Source organism: Molothrus ater, chromosome 4, assembly GCF_012460135.2.
Source record: "Molothrus ater isolate BHLD 08-10-18 breed brown headed cowbird chromosome 4, BPBGC_Mater_1.1, whole genome shotgun sequence".
Taxonomy (NCBI): Eukaryota; Metazoa; Chordata; class Aves; order Passeriformes; family Icteridae; genus Molothrus; species Molothrus ater.
The window spans coordinates 30,183,306-30,199,594 of record NC_050481.2 but is presented as its reverse complement, the minus strand read 5'-3'; the positions used below and the strand labels follow the sequence as shown (position 1 = coordinate 30,199,594).

The 16,289-nt window shown below is 39.6% G+C and overlaps 1 protein-coding gene across 1 annotated transcript in view; it reads left to right on the top strand.

The window, feature by feature from the left end:
- Nucleotides 1–16,289, top strand: part of DCHS2 (dachsous cadherin-related 2) — a 104,766-nt gene that overhangs the window by 59,514 nt on the left and 28,963 nt on the right. The window contains exons 4-9 of the mRNA XM_054514721.1: nucleotides 3,262–3,498; nucleotides 4,831–5,850; nucleotides 7,219–7,394; nucleotides 7,825–7,924; nucleotides 13,340–13,497; nucleotides 14,584–15,418. Of these exons, the coding sequence (XP_054370696.1) occupies nucleotides 3,262–3,498; nucleotides 4,831–5,850; nucleotides 7,219–7,394; nucleotides 7,825–7,924; nucleotides 13,340–13,497; nucleotides 14,584–15,418 (2,526 nt within the window). The remainder of the gene's footprint in view (nucleotides 1–3,261; nucleotides 3,499–4,830; nucleotides 5,851–7,218; nucleotides 7,395–7,824; nucleotides 7,925–13,339; nucleotides 13,498–14,583; nucleotides 15,419–16,289) is intronic.

Sequence of the window (16,289 nt, the reverse complement as noted above, 5' to 3'; positions counted from 1 at the left end):
TGCAATCAGTTACGCCCATGTAGATCTAGTAAAAAAAATGAGATTGCCTAGGTGTGAATGAGGCTGGGTGTTAATGCTTCTTCCAGTGTGTAATTATAGGATTGTTCACCTGTGAAGCAGAATTGATTCCAGCTCTCTCTCATGCAGAATAAGGAATTAACTAGGGATACAATCTTCAAAGCACTTCAGTGATATAAATATTAATTTGAAAAATGGAAATTAAATGTTTTTAAGGGCAGCAGATATTCATTTATATGGTGAGTCAAGCAGCAAGAAATATGTCCCTTTTCTTGAAGCTGACCCACTCTTTGTGGTCCCCTGTTGGGAGCTTTGGTAAAACATTCCTTGCAGAGGAGCTGTGTCATTATTCCCTTTTCATTGTCAATGTTTATAGAAACTATTTTTCATAATGGAAGACCATATTCTGTACTGCAGCAACCTGATTGTCTTTTAAGTTCTCTGAAGCCTTGAGTTACAGGCTGCAAATGATTGTGGCAATAACAATAATAAATTCCAATCTTAATTACAAAATGGGGAAGAAAGGAAAACCATGGTTCATATTCAGCCAGTTACTTAGTGAGAGATGCCTCTGTTGAGTTTTGCATACTGAACCTGTGACTTTGACAGCTCCTGCTCCTTGAAATTTCCTCCATATTTCTGCCTTTGCAGTGTAGTACTCAGGCACCTCCTGTACCATGATGCAGCAGATGGAATGCACCCAGCCAGCCTGCTCTCAGGTGTACTGGCAGCTGCTTTTGGCCCAAGTGGTCCTGACTGTCCATTTCAGTCACAGTCTGCTGTGTTATCTAATCATACAGAAAGTGAAATCCCAGATGCTGCTTTCTTCCACAGCTTCTTTCCCATCATGTGGTGCCATAATAGAGCCTAATGAGGCATGTCCACCAACATATGGCTGAGCTATCTCAAATGTCTCTATAGATTATGTATCACCAGATGCAAAGCTAATGCCCTGTCCTACAAATGCTGAAAGAAACAGAATGCACACAGTTAAAAGTTAAAATGGGTTATTAAATTTCTGCATACTACAGTTTTTGAGGTTGGAGGGAACCATATGGAAAACACATACTTTTTACTTGGATTCTGCCCTTGGTCTCATGGTGTCCCTGGTCCTGCAAAAGAGAGCTGAATTGGCAAGACGTACTTGCCTATTCCCCTTTTTCCCTATGACACAGCAAAAGAATGAAGAAGGAAAACAAAATCTTTTATTAATTTTCTTTTTGCTTTCTGTAACTGAACTGGCATGGAGTGTGCTGCAATGTGTCTAGGTCAGCAGAGATGGAGCTTTGATTCTGAAATATTTCTGTTCAACAGGTCTTCAGAGCTCCTGGAGTGGAGCTCTGTTTGCTCCACCCTTTGCTAAAGGATGTTCTGGAGTCTTTAGTTACTGCTCTGAGAGTAAGATTTTCAGTTTGATGCTTTTCTGTAGAAGTTTTCCAGTTCCCACATTCCTCTTGAAGTATCTAAAATGAGAAGGACATATTTATATCCTTGTCAATAGAAAAATATCCAGTTGGAAAATTACTAACATACAGCCCATTTGATTGGTTTAAATTAATTGGACAGAAATTATGTGTACATGTTTATCCTCTGGAGAAAAATAGTTAAATCCCTTTTTCCATGAAGCTATTATTGCTCAGATTACCTCAGGAAATACCAGAAGTCTATGTCCTTGAAGGACTACTTTGTTGAGCTGCTGAAGTAATCATAGAACTCAATCATCAGAAGAAAAAAATATTTTAAAAGCCAAAATAAGGTTGTTTCTTAGAATTGCATCAGTTATTAGCAAAGAAACTGAATCAGTACTGAACCCTGAATCTATCTGTATGTATCACTGTTGAGCTTTTAGTGTGGTTTGTCACACTGGAATAAGCTTCCCTTTTTGTTAGTAAAAAGTGTTTTCCCTTGATCCTGAGGATCCTTTTACTTCATTTTAAGCGTGTCAAGACACAGTTTATTATAGTGTCCTAGCAGTAGATTTGGAAAGAATATTGCATGCACATTTGAGTATTTATAAGAATTTTATTTCTTTTCCATTATTCTGCTTAAAACTGGATTGTAGAAAATTCACCCTAAATTCTGAGAAGATATATTCTCATTGAATCATCCATTGATTCTCCTAAGGCATTTTGAGCTAACTCTAGTTTTACCCTGTCTAACCACTAAATGTCCAACTTGAATGGCAGACATCATCCCTACTAAACTTGTCTTGACAGCCAGGAAATTACAAAGGTAGCCCAAAGTTTAAAGGTTTGGTTTTACTGAACTGCCAGAGGATCTGTGTCTTCACCAGCTTCTACAAAAAAAACTAGGTGATTCCTTAAAAATATCTATAGGTATGTAAAAGGTTGTCCCTGTTAGTTGAATTACTTGAGTTTACTGCAATTTTACTACTTAACACACTGTGATTCTAGCATTTAGTGTATATTTAGTTAGACACACTCATTGATAAGAAAAATTTTCTTGTGTTTGGTCACCTTTCATCTTCATTTTCATGTTGAAAAATTTACTTCACAAATAGATTATTCTGAGGAATATACTTCCAAAGTGCTGTATTTTGGGACTGAACATTGTATTTTCTTTTCAAATAATTACTTAATAAAGTTCATATAAAATGTAATTGTTAGCAGCTTGCAAATTCAATGGACCTTAGAATTCACTATTAAGGGGTATTTTGACAGAAAATTGTGATCAGATTGCAGGTGATTTCTTTCCAGATACTTTCCACAGAGCCCCCTGCTCCTAAGATGTATATTTTGGAGCTTTGACTCCTTTTGTGTGTGTATTTTATTTCATGAGTTACTTAAGCAGAATGTCTCTACAGCCTGTTTGAAATAACATTAACTTTACCATTTGCAGAGATAAATTAGTCTTCTGAAACAATACTTGTTTTCCACCCTGATGCATTTCCAAATTGGTATTGACTAGTAGTAGTAGTAAAATTTAGCATTGTTAAAGATTTAACTGAATCTAAAATTAGATTTTCTAAAATGTTTCTAAATTAGAATTATGGACACTGTGTTTTGAAACAGAACTTGCTGTCTTTCAGTGGCTCAGTGAATGGTAAAGATCACATAGTATGAAAAGAACTTGGCTCTCAAAAATTTAATTGGGAGTGCTGATATTTTCTACATGGTCTGACCTTCTCTTAGAGTAGCAATATATGTTGAAACTATTTTGACAACCTGCTGAATTTTATCTTACATCTCTCTTAAGTGCTATTTTATTTCTGTGTACTCTCAGGAATTATTTACCTGACCTCAGCTCTTGGCCACCTAGCACATTCTGCATTCTTCCTGAGTGTTTCTGCACGGGATGGGGGTGGCCTTCCCTCTGCCAGCAATGCAGCTGTCACAGTAAATGTCCTTCAGACTGTTTTGGTCCCTGCCATATTTGAGAGATCCCGGTATAGCTTTTCTGTTCCAGAAGATGCACCTGAAGACAGCGTGATTGGCACTGTAAAGGCCAGAGAGCCTCCAAGTAAGTCATGTTCTCTGTCAGAGATTATGTTGTATTTTTGTTGTGACCATTAACTGGAAATAGCTGTAGATTATTTTTTTTTCCCATAAACCTCTGTGTTATTTATTCAGTCTGTCAAGCATTAAATTGAATTTATCTTTGGTATTTACAGCAACTGGTGTAATGGCTGATTTATCAGGACGCTCTTTAGAACAGTTGGAGATTTCTGGTATTCTCCTTGGTGGTCCATAGAGATTGGCAATGCCTCCATTTTCTTCCTGATGGATTTCTATAATTGTAAATGAGGAGATAGGAAGCATGCTGTGAAAGTTTAAGTAAGTGTGACGGACTGGCTCATGTTAAAGCGTTAGCCATGCAGGGCAAATTTCAGAGCAATACTTAAAATCAGGGTGTACTCAGAAATTTCAGAGGATCAGCAAGAAGTGCTCCTGGCCACCCCTCAAAAAACCAAATCAGAACCAAGCAACCAAACAGGACCCCACATTGTCTCAAATTAAGTGCAGAAGTCCAGATGAATGTTTGCAGGACCTTTGGAAAATATATTTAATCCATCTGGTTTTGTTATCATTTGTAAATGGAAATGGATTAGCTCCTGACAGTCCTTGGTCATAAAGAGCCCTGTCCTGAGAGCTGTACATACTTGGTTCCTATGCAGAGCAGTGGGATCTGTGAGTCCACATAACAGCCTGATGATGCATCTGTAAATGTAAGGTGGTAGATGGCAAGGTTTCATACAATCTTCATTAGTCAGGTCCTCCCATTTCTTTCTTTTGGGAAGAACTGTCCTCAGCGTGGAGATAGCACCCACTGTGTGGTCTTGATAGAAAGCCTGAATCTTTAGACAGCTTTTTCTTAAGGTAGTGTCTGATGTATAAATGTTACAAGAATGGTCACCCATGAACAGTAAGTTTATTAAATTACATTTTTTTTCGGGGAACTGCCACCTGTTTCATTCCTCGCTGTAATGAATGCCTGTGTGTAGTGAAATTGCTCCCATAAGACTAATTTATAGGCGTGTTTCTTCTGTATTTTAGATCAGGGACAAACAAGAGGCTATTATGTGATTTTCTCTATAGAGTTTTATAATACCAGTGTGATGAAAATCAAAGAGTGCAGAAGTGGACAAACTGTGTAGATTCATATTTTACTGAAGGGCTCCAGGGATGTGAAGAAGGAAGCATAAAAAGCCCAAGAATGTCAAACATCTGTGTAGCTTACATTTATTCCATTGAATTTAACAGCATGCATTCTCCCCAGATGTTCTTGCCAATGTTTATGTTATCACTTCCATTTTTTTTTTGTTACACTTTTTTTTGTTGTTTCCATTTCTAGATTCGCTAGAAGTGGTTTCTTACAGAATTTGCTCCGGTGATCCACATGGGAAGTTCTCTATTGACCCCCAGTTTGGCATTATCCGCACCAAGAAACAGCTTGACCACGAAGCTCAGTCTGTTGTGGTGCTCACTGTTCAGTCTCAGCTGGGTGACTCCCCCGTCTACAGCAGCACTCAAGTCAACATATCTGTGACAGACATCAATGACAACCCCCCCGAGTTTCTTACCAAATCTGATAAGGTAACCATCTCACATACCCAGCCTCCTGGCACTGCTGTCTACATTGCTCATGCAGAAGACAAAGACAGTGGCCTAAATGGGGCAATCAAATACAGTATTGCAAGCAAGCAGTCAGATGCATTTAGCATTGATCCAAGTCTCGGAGTGGTAAACCTTACCAGGACAGTGGTGGCAGAAAAGCAGCAGGAATATACTCTGCATATAGCAGCTGAAGACTGCGGGAGTCCTCCTCTGACTTCTTTGCTGATGTTGACAGTGGTTATTGAAGAGCAGAAGATGGGCCCTACTTTGGTCTTCCAAAGCTTGGTGTATCAAGTAGAAGTCAGTGAAGCTACCTCTCCAGGTGCCCAAATCCTTCAGGTTCAAGCCCACTCCCTTGATCCACACAGTATTACCTCCAATCTGAGGTATTCCTTAGAGCCTAGCACTGATTCTGTTGCATTTGGAATCAGCTCTGATACTGGCTGGATTTATCTTCGGAAACGCTTGAACTATGAATGCGCACAGATGCTGTGTTTTAGAGCCTTGGTCAGCATGTCTGAGGACAAAAACCTTAGGCAAAATGCAAGTACATCTATAATAGTTAACGTCCTGGATGAAAATGATAATTCTCCCATGTTTTTGCGTGAGAGCTACTTCTTTGAAATTGAGGAAAATCCAATTCCCAGTGGTGTGGTTGGCACCATTACAGCTGTTGACAAAGACTCAGGAAGAAATGGACAGCTTTCCTATTTCCTCTTGTCTGATGGAAAGTATTTCAAGATGAATTCCAACACAGGTAGCATTTTATGATTTGTAATCTGCCTAATATTGCTTTTGGAAAGCAGCCTTCCCTAAGGGTACGGAAGTAAATATAAAGCTTCCAGAAACTGCTGTGAATCTTTTGGGTTGATATATGAATATTTTAACTCGGAGTGTCACAATTTGGGGAATGGAATAAACCAAATATATTTTCATGAAGAATGGACTGGCCCTTAGGATTTTTTTTTCATTAATTTGTTCAGGTCACTTGGTCATAAATTTTGGTGTTTGGCTGAAACAAATTAAAAGAAGTTGTTTTAAGTTATAGCTTCAATGGTTCATATGAGAAAAATTTTTGCCTGTGATCGAGTTGAAAAGTACAAATCAGCCATAAGTAACTATAAATGTACTTATGAAGTTAGACAAAGTGATTTAAAATACTTGTGAATGCTTCTGTAACTGACATCAAAACGGAGATCATGTTGTACACAGCATCAAAGAAGTCAAATTGGCTGAGAGAAATTCTTCACAGCATAGGGTGTACTCTGCAGTGAATCCCAAATGCCTCAAGTAATAGAGGTTATGTCTACACAGTATAACACCAGAGACCAGAGCATGGAGAGCCTAAAGGAAGGGAATTCTTCAAGGGATACAGGCACCGTAAATAATCCAGTTTAGCAAAATGCTGTGTAGGAAGCGATGATCTGCTGTTTAAAATTCCTATTTCCAGATGTCCAGTCCCCATGGGGAGTGAAAAGCTTTTCCAGAATTTCTCTGTATGAATCTCAAAATAAAAGCAGCTTTTGAGTACACTTATGGAACTTTACAGGCAAACAGAATACTAGGAGTTAACCAAGAAGGTTTTTAAAAACCATGTGGTTACCTGTGTGATAAGGTTTGATCAACCGCAAATCTGTGGCTGTATTGGGTATTGCTAAGCAGATAGGGAGAATATTGGTCAGATTTATTTGCTGGGTTTACCAGAATGTATGGGAGACATAAGGGTTTATGATTAATGCACGTAATTAATAAAGGCCCCTTGTCAGCACTTAAACCCCTGTGCTCATGTATTATCTGTCCTGGAGTGTGGTGAAGGCCAGATGGATTTCTTTGGAAGGTCGGCACTTTGGTTCATACTGTTTGATACCTTTGCTCTGGGGCACCCAGTGTACAGTAAAATGTGTCAATAGGGCACTAAAGTACATATGCAAAACTGTGATTGACAGAATGTTTCTGCAGGATGGGGTTTAGAAAGCTGAGGTTTTCATGTCAATGATCAGGTGTATCAGAGGGCACTTATCATTATTTCACATTAAATTAAATGCATAATTGCACGCACTAAGACGGGTCCTAGCACACAGTAAACACCTAACTCCATTTCTCACCCCTTTTCTTTGGCTGTCAGGTGAAATCATAAACTGGGCGGCGCTGGACCGCGAGGAGCAGGCACACCACGAGCTGCAGGTGCTGGTGACGGACGCGGGCCAGCCCCAGCGCAGCGCCACGGCCACCGTGCGCATCGCCGTGCACGACCGCAATGACCACCCGCCATGCTTCCCCCAGGGGGCGCTGCGCCGACAGGTGGGGCGGGGCACCGCACTGCACTTCCTGCAGGGGGCGCTGCGCCGACAGGTGGGGCGGGGCACCATGCAGCGCCACCCTGTGGCCGCACCGCGCACTGCAGGTCCTTCCAAATCGGGGCACCGCACACAGCCAGATCTAAAGGATTGCACGAGCCTAACTCTGTTCATGTGTGCACTGGAATCCCTTTTGGTTTCGAACCTCCGAGCTTGCCATAGTAAAGATGTTCGAGTTAGTGTTCTATACAGACTACGACAGAGGGTTGCTAGAACTGTTGTTTAACCATCTCCTGAAATGCTCATTGCACGCTAAATATTACTGAAATGGAAAATAGTGCAGCAGCTAAACTCTTGTGTTATGGCAAGGGATTTGATTAAGATGGCTTTATCCATGTATCATTTCAAATCATTTATGAACTGCTTGGTGACAGGTTTTGGAAGGGCAGCCATCAGGGACACTTGTTGCCACCATCTTTGCAAAAGACTTCGATTCTGGAAACAACGGTGTTGTATTATATTCAATAGAATCAGGTAAGAATTTTGAGGGTTAATTAATACAAAAGGATACATTAAAATAACTAGCATTTTAGAAAAGCCATGTATCATACCAGATTTTATGTTTATTTTGTGTCAGGTAGAATAAAGCTGCCTTTGGAAATAGGAATCAGCACCACCATGTGTCTTACAAAGTATTTAAGGAAGTGTAAGCAGCTGCCTTTCCTCCCTTTGCTCTCTGCCCCATCTTTCATGTGGTTTGGTTGCTTCTGTGGCTGGCCAGAAAGTGTTCAAACAGCTCTCAGAAAAGACTAGGATCGTGATCTTTTACTGTACAGTTTAGTATTTCAGTCAGTTTAACATCTTAAAGGAAAAATGAGCTCCCTTTTCCCATGACCAGTTGAAAATTTTCCTGCTAAAATAACAGCTTGTGATGGTCTGAGACAGGGATCAGAGGGATCAGCAGATAATCTGGACAAGCAATGAGGTTTGTGGTTTTTAGTTTGGGTTTCACCCTTTGTTTAGCAGTGTGTTAACCTGACATAGCGTGGCCCCTTAAAAACACTTCTCTTTACTTTTCCCCATAATTCCTACATGTAATATTTCACTTCTGGGGTAAGCGGTAGGATCCAGTTTTGTTTGCAGTGAAATTAATAACAGAGCAGTCCCAAGTTAGAACATGAGTGGGACTGGGGCATTAATACTGGTAGGAGACATAGATGTGATGTCTGGATTTGCTGCATACCACTTGCTATGCTTCCGTAAAAGTGAGAACTCCATCTATAACCAGGAAGGAAAACAGGTCTGTTCTCCTGCTTCCCTTCACTATTGCTTCAAAACAGTAAGAGTTCCCAGGAACAGGACTATTTCTTTTTTGTTTGGTTTCTGTTCTATTCTACCAGATTTATGTAATCAATACTTTTTAAGCTTGGGATTCGTAATCTATGGTAATTTGCATGTAGATCCTACAGTTTCATCAGCGCTAGAAAACATCATTGCCTTAATTTGAATATAAATGACTGCCTATTCCAGAGGGAATTGGATGGTATCTTAGACTTCTGCATAGTGAGTAAGAGTATTTTGCACAAAAAAGTTCCCCCTTGTGAAAAAGGGGACGAGCAGTGTGCAACCCTTTGTTTGAAGAGTGATGGCCAGGCAATACAGTAAGTGTTTTTCAGGGGTCTCTGCCTGTTCATGTATCTAACTATATCCCCTTCCTTCAAACAGCATGTTGGATTTTCTTACTGGCTTCACTGTAGGGCCCCCAGAGGGGAGTAAGTAAGAGTTCAAATTATAAAAATGACTAGCAACACAAAATATGACTGGTGTTGCAAAAGCCGTCTCTGGAAAGAACAAAAACATAAAAACAGCAGCAAACACACCCCTATGTCCCCCCATTTCAGATGCAAAAAACCACTAAAAATCCCTCCCAGCCTTGGAACTAGATATTTTCCTGATAAATCCAGAAACAGCTGAGCTTCTCTGATACTAATTTTTGTTGCTGTTAGTTGGCTCACAGCCTTTAACATCTGGTCTTCTGTTTCATGGTGAAGTTTTCGCCTGGTTTATATTTAAAATAGTATTTTCTTGTTCTGGGACACTGTTCAGTACTTAAATATGAAGAAGAAACATGATCTGATTTACAGCCATATTTGTTAAACAGAGAGACAGCAGGTTAATTGGAGAACTCCATGCAGACCAGTGCTTTATTCTTCAGTCATGGGGCTGCCACAAGATGGAAAGCTGCGAGTGTCAGTGTCAGCTGTTAAGCTCGTAAATGTTCCTGGGTAATTTTTAATGTTCTCGAGATCTTAAAGAAATTTCAAGATAGGAGCAATATATTAAGCTATGTAGGAATGTTAATGACAAATGCCAACAAAATACATGAGGGCAAATCTGTAAAAGAACTATGAGGTTTACGCACCAGATAAATTTTAGGTTACAGGGAAGTGTTTCCTTCAAAATGCCCCTTCCTCTTCCTAGAAAATCAAAGCAAACCATGCTTTAAAAATGTATATGCATCAAAGTGGGTGGTCACATGGCCCTACTTCCACTTCTGTGTTATCACTAACTCAGAGGGAGTTAATCCCAGCTGTGTGTACTGTTTTTTCCTTAGTGATGCTGGCAGTCAGAAAGTGATTTGCCTGGTCTTCTTTATGACTGTCAATAGGATATAGTATTGCATTTATAACAGAAATTAGTGTGTATTTATAGGGCATCTGGAACTACTGCTTTGTGTGTTAAGTCTAGCATTGACAGAGGCTTTTACGGTTATATTTGGAGCAATTATGTGAATGCAACGTTAGCCCTTGACTACACAAGTGCCAAGAGAAGCCTAGTTACACTGCTAACATGCACAAATTGGCAAGTGCTGTCCATGTGTCTGTGAAGAAGTCCTTGTTCTCCAGAATGACTTGCAAGCAGCGTGCAGGGAGCATTCACAGACTTGCAGAGGGCTACATTTCTGCACAAGTCCTCATCATGTTCAGGTTCTTTGGAAGCCATGGCCTTGCCTTCCTCTTTTCTGTTAAAGGAAACAACTTTTCCATCATCTCAAAGGAGAAGGACATGGTCTGGGCACTAAGTATTTTAATGCCTAGGAAAGAAATAGTTGTTCAGGAAATTAGGTAAAAATACGTAGCTAACTATGACTGTGTGCTGAGGTCACTAATCTCTGAGAAATCTCTGGTGTTATTTTCTGTCTGCCTTCTGGGCCATTTTGCCTAAATGCCAGTTTCTGTAAGGCCTAAATGTTCAGCCAGCCAAAGTTCACAGTAGCACATTGCTTGGTGTTTCTCAGGGCACCATTGGTTTTTTCTTTTTGGTTCTAAACTACAATTTCTCTGAACATCTTTGAGACCACAGAGCTGAAAGAGTGTCTGAGTTTTGGAGAACCTCATGTAAATGAAAGTCTGGCCAACAGTTGGACAAGACAGAGGTGAAAAATTTAATTGTAAAAACATATGTATTTATTGGCAGTTTACTTTTGCAAGCTCAAGAAGAGGCTGGGGCCATTGGAGTCTAGTTTTTGAGAGATTCAGTTTTTTTCTGTTCCATGCTTAATCTGCTTTTTCCAGTTTCCTTATTTCTTATCCATTTCTCATATACTTTCTTCATTTTCTCCTCAGATGCAAAAGGACATATTTAGGGTGTTCGATATAAGCAGCAGTTGTTTAATTCAGGTGACTTATGGAGATAAGAGCTAAGGAAATATTTCTGGAAGTGCAGCGAGCATGAGCTTTTAGACCAATGACTGACATGCTGTGTAGGTGTTAAACTTTTTTCCCAGTGTAAAAGTTTTTTCTGAATTTCAATCAAATGACTACACTTGGAATACTAAATAAAAATATTTTAAAAATAGATTGATAAAAATACCAAAAAAACAGACATGGGGCATTTCAGTTTTGATTGTCTTTATAATGTGGAATCAGATAAAAAAATGAAAACATGAAACACTTACAAAATGGAAGTCCCAAGGGGTTTTTCTTCTATACAATGTCTCTTTCCAAAATTTTCAGACTTTTTTACCACCAAAATATGCACAAAACTATTTCATGCAATATCTGAATTTTAGTGTAACTCTAAGTGTAGGTTTTAGCAAAATACTGAAAATATATGCATGCAATTCACATTGTGTTCTGTTTCTCATATCTCCTGTGACTTTTGCCTAGCTGGGATTTTGTGTCATTAAACATTATATGGAACAAAGTAGCAGATCTGTGACTGTAGACATCTTGTTGGGACCTACACCAGGAAAGTAAACCAAAAGCTATTTATGAAAAGAGTGATATAGCATTAATATTTTGAAACTACCATGAAAAATGAAAAATGCAAGACTGTCTCATTCAATATAATTGTCTTTATATATTGTTTCCTTTTGTTGGCAATTTCCTTGTTAATGTTCCAGACGGCAAGACTCAACTCAGAAGGGACTGATGGAGAATTAGAAAGCTATATTCATGCAAAAAATAGCAGAACAATATTAAAAAAACCTCCTATTTATTGGTTGTGAAAACCCAATTTTCTAATTAGTTTGCTAAATGGTTTTTTTCTTCAAATGTTACAGGTGCAAATATTTTACAGTTGCAGATGATATAATTGGATACAAAAGTGAACATCTATATGTGCAGTTAACTAATTTGAGTGTGCAGATTTGGAGAACATAAACAGCTTCATGCTCACTTAGGTGTCTATGGAAATATAGTTGTTTATGTGTGTTTTGTGTGCTACATCTGCACTGAATTTATTTTTACCACAGTTGCTTACTGTAATAGTGGCTGTTATGCTGCAGGACTTTATTTAACCTGCTAGCGCACCTTACTGAAAATTCACATAACAGAAAGCTGTTTGGATAGTATTCTAAGAGAGAAGTACTTATAACAATTGTCATTTTCTCAGTTTCTGGTGATGTATACAGAGTAATAGGTATTTCCCATTTTACTAAAATTTGAAAGTAATTTGTATTCTATTTCTTGAACATGGGGGAGATATGTATCAGTCTCTTTTCCCAGGGGAGGTTTAGATTGGAAAAATTTCTTTACTTAATTTTTTGTCAAGCATTGGAACAGGCTTCCTAGGGAGGTTGTGGAGTCGTCATCCCCAAAGGTATTTAAAACACATGTAGACATGGTACTTAGGGATATGGTTTCGGGAATTTGGCAGTGTTGGGTTAAAGGTTCCACTTGATGATCTTAAGGGTCTTTTCTTCAACTTAAATGATTCTCTAATTCTAAGTCAAGAAGAGCTATTTATTCATCTGTGGTAAAATTATTCTTTGCAACTCTCAAATAAATGATGTGGCTGCAAGTAATAACTTCAATTAAAAGTCACTTATTATTAGAATGCCGCCAGTCCTCGATGAAAGATATGAGCATAATTTCCAATATTCACATGTTGCTCTGCAACAGCTTACTGTAAGATTGTGGCTACCCCCATCTGTCTGCTGGTACAGAGCACAGGGAGGGCAGGTGGCATGGCTGCAATCATGCAATCATGGCATATTGTAGGGGTCAACAGTGCTCTTTGCTGACCCCATGATCTGTGAGTCACAGGAGATACTTTACTCTTCATGCCAGTTTGGAGACTAAGACTTAATTCTTTCTCTGGCCCTGTTTGCCAAGGTTAGAAATGGGAGGACCAGTCCTGGGCTATCTGTCACCCTCCTGATGCACACACCACTGGTGCGAGTGAAGTTGGTACAAAACTGGGCAGTTGCTTTAGTACTCTATGGAGTTTCTCTCCATATTTTTCTAAATCCACATTAAGTAGTTTATAATAAGTACTCAATGAAGGAAGAGGAGGTAAACCAAAAAAGCCAGAGAGATACAAATGAGTGCAGCAAGTTCCTTTCCTCCGGGTCCTGCTCTTTTTCACTGTTCATTACAATGTTCAGTACTATGGAATCAAGCTGTTACTGATTTTCAATAACACATGTCCATTTTTACCCCACAGAAGACGATATAGGATACTTCCAGATTGATGCTGTCAGTGGAGAGTTAAGAACAACCCGGCCTCTGTCACATGCTGAGAGATCTGACTACACAATGATGGTGATAGCCAAGGACCAGGGGATGCCTTCACTTCAAGGACGTGCTGCTGTTTACATCCAGGTACTTATTTACCTTGTGCAGATAGAACAATTATGTTAAATGCTTAGTTTCTTTGAAGAAAAAAAAAAATTGGAAGAAGGTTGGGAAATAGACTGAAAAAAGGAAGAAGCTCAAAATTGTAAGCACCTTGTCTCATGGTAATTTTCTTTAGCTGTTTTTCTGTTGAGGGAGGAAATGAGAGGGCAAATCATTTTGATTTGTTAAGAATGCATAGCAGCATTCTGGATCATCTTGCAAATAGATGATGCTTGTGCTTTAGGAGATCATTGGAAACACTGGGAAATAGGAGGAAAATATCCAGGTAGGCAGAGAAAAAAATATCAAGTGGGACTGAAAGTGGGGAAGAGAGCAGATTTGTTCCCTTCCCTGAGTTGCTCTCTTTTCTAAATTCTATAAATTAAATTGTATAAGGATATCTTATTTCTTTGTGGTGATTTATACGGGGCGGCTCCTCATGGGAGTGTGCAATGCAGCATGTGCTCATTCCATAGCCAGCCACCTGCTGTTCATTGAGCCACAGTGGACCTGCTTTGTCCCAGCCACCTGCGCACTCCTCTGTCAGAGGCTGAATGTTATTGAGGCTGCTATTTTCAAGTCACCCTAAAGATGGTTAATTTTGGATAGCTTGTAGCTTCAGTCCGGGCAAGGCAAATGCTGTTCCTACAATTAAAGAGAATTAAAGGACTCCTCTCCCTGAGCAACGGGAGAAACACCCGGTGATGAATTGACTGTGAACCCCATTCCCTGTCTCCCTGCACTCCTGGAAGAGGAGGGAGGGGTGGGGGGAAGGTGTGTTTTTAAGCTCTTATTGTACTTCTCATTATCCTGCTCTGATTTTGTTTGCACTAAGTTCAGTTAATATCTCTATTTCTAGTCTGTTTTGGCTGTGATGGTATTTGCTGAGTGACCTCTCCTGGTCCTTATCTCAGCTCAAGAACTTTCATTATGTTTCCTGTCCCCTGTCCAGTGGCAGAGAGGAGTGAAAAAGCAGCTTTACCTCGCATCCAGCTAGGGTCAGCCCACTACACATTACAATATTAACAATAACAGTGGGAAAATATTGCAGTCTTTGTGTTTTGGTTGCAGGTGATCCCACTTCCCAACAGGAGATCTGGCTTCTTTCAGAACTTCAAGCACTTTGTCGTACCTGAAAATTTTAAACCTGCACAAGTGTTGGATTCTCTGAAGGCGTTGAGTAACCATCTAGCACTTAACAGGAAACTGCATTTCAGTATTGCTAAAGATGATAATGTTCATTTTGAAGTAGACAGCTTAACAGGAGACCTTTATCTTTCCAAGGAGCTCGACTATGAAACAGATTCACACTTTCTTTTGCAAGTTATTATAAAGGATTGTAATAATCCTCCACAAAATAGCACTGTCTTCCTAAGTATTGATGTAGAAGATAAGAATGATCATTCTCCACATTTTCAAGATGACTTTGTAGTGATTGGCATAGAAGAAAATGTACCTGTTGGCACTCTGGTTTACACATTCAATGCAAAGGATGGAGATGGCAGTTTTCTGAACAGCAAAATAGAGTATTCCTTAGAAATAAGTAACACAGGTGAAAATCCATTTCTTATTCACCCTTTGTATGGCACCTTGACCACAGCTTCTCCACTAGACAGGGAGATTACTCGTTCTGTGATCTTGACAGTGTTTGCAGAAGACCAGGCGATAAATCTGACTGATCGTCGGCTGGATTCCCTGGCTGTCAAAATTGTTATTTTAGATATCAATGACAACAGTCCCAGTTTTACATCTTCACATCTTTCCTATGTCATGGAGGATGTGGAGGTGGGCTTCCTTGTACACCACATAGTTGCAAAGGATCCTGATGAGGGAAGAAATGGACAGGTTACATATCACATTCTTGCAGGCAATGAAAACAAAGCATTTGTACTGGATAAAATCACAGGTACCGTGACTTCTCTTCTCTGGGGTTTCTTGTGTTGTGATTCTCACAGTAACATTTGGGAGTGCGTACCATACAATAGTGAAATACCACATTAGTGTGGCACTCTGCCCAGGTGACTTATTGTCCTCAGGGGTGATTGCCTTGGGCAGGGCACCACACAAGCAGGGCAGTGCAGAGCACAGTAGTCAAACACTGTGAGACTCAGCTCAAAAATTTTGGCATAACACTGTTACTGTATTGTGTGGGTGTACTGGGGCATCTTCCAATGGTGTATTGAGGAAGGTGGGAAGAAAATGCGGGCAGTGAAATACTTCATTCTGATTTTGGCATGATGCATACTTAAAGCATGTGCACACATGTATGTTATGATATGTGCACATGAGGAAAGGCAAAGTTGAGATCAGGGAGTCTGCATTATACTGTGGATGGAATGTGTTCAGTGGAGGCTCAAAGTGCTGATAAATTTCATTCTTCAGCTCGCTGAAATTCTCTGCTTTCTAACTATTATACTATGGTCTCACAAATGCTAAAAATACTTTAATTGTTGTAATATTTTCTGGTTTTTATTCTGATTTTGAATCTATTAGGTGATGGAGCTTACACTGGTTTGTGGAGCTCCTAACTGCATTACTTATGTGCAAAGAAGACAAATATTTAAGTTAAATATAGTTAAAAAGTTAACCCCAAAGTTAAATAAAAAGCAATCTCTGAACTTCTTGAATTTTCCATGAACCCCAATTTCCCTGGATACCAAAGGCAATATTTCTGAGCCAATTAGCACTGTACAGGAAATCAAAGGTAATGAAAGACTGCAAGTCCCGAAGCCTTGCGGCAGTGGCATGGTGATGCTACATTGGAGCCGTGAGTGCTG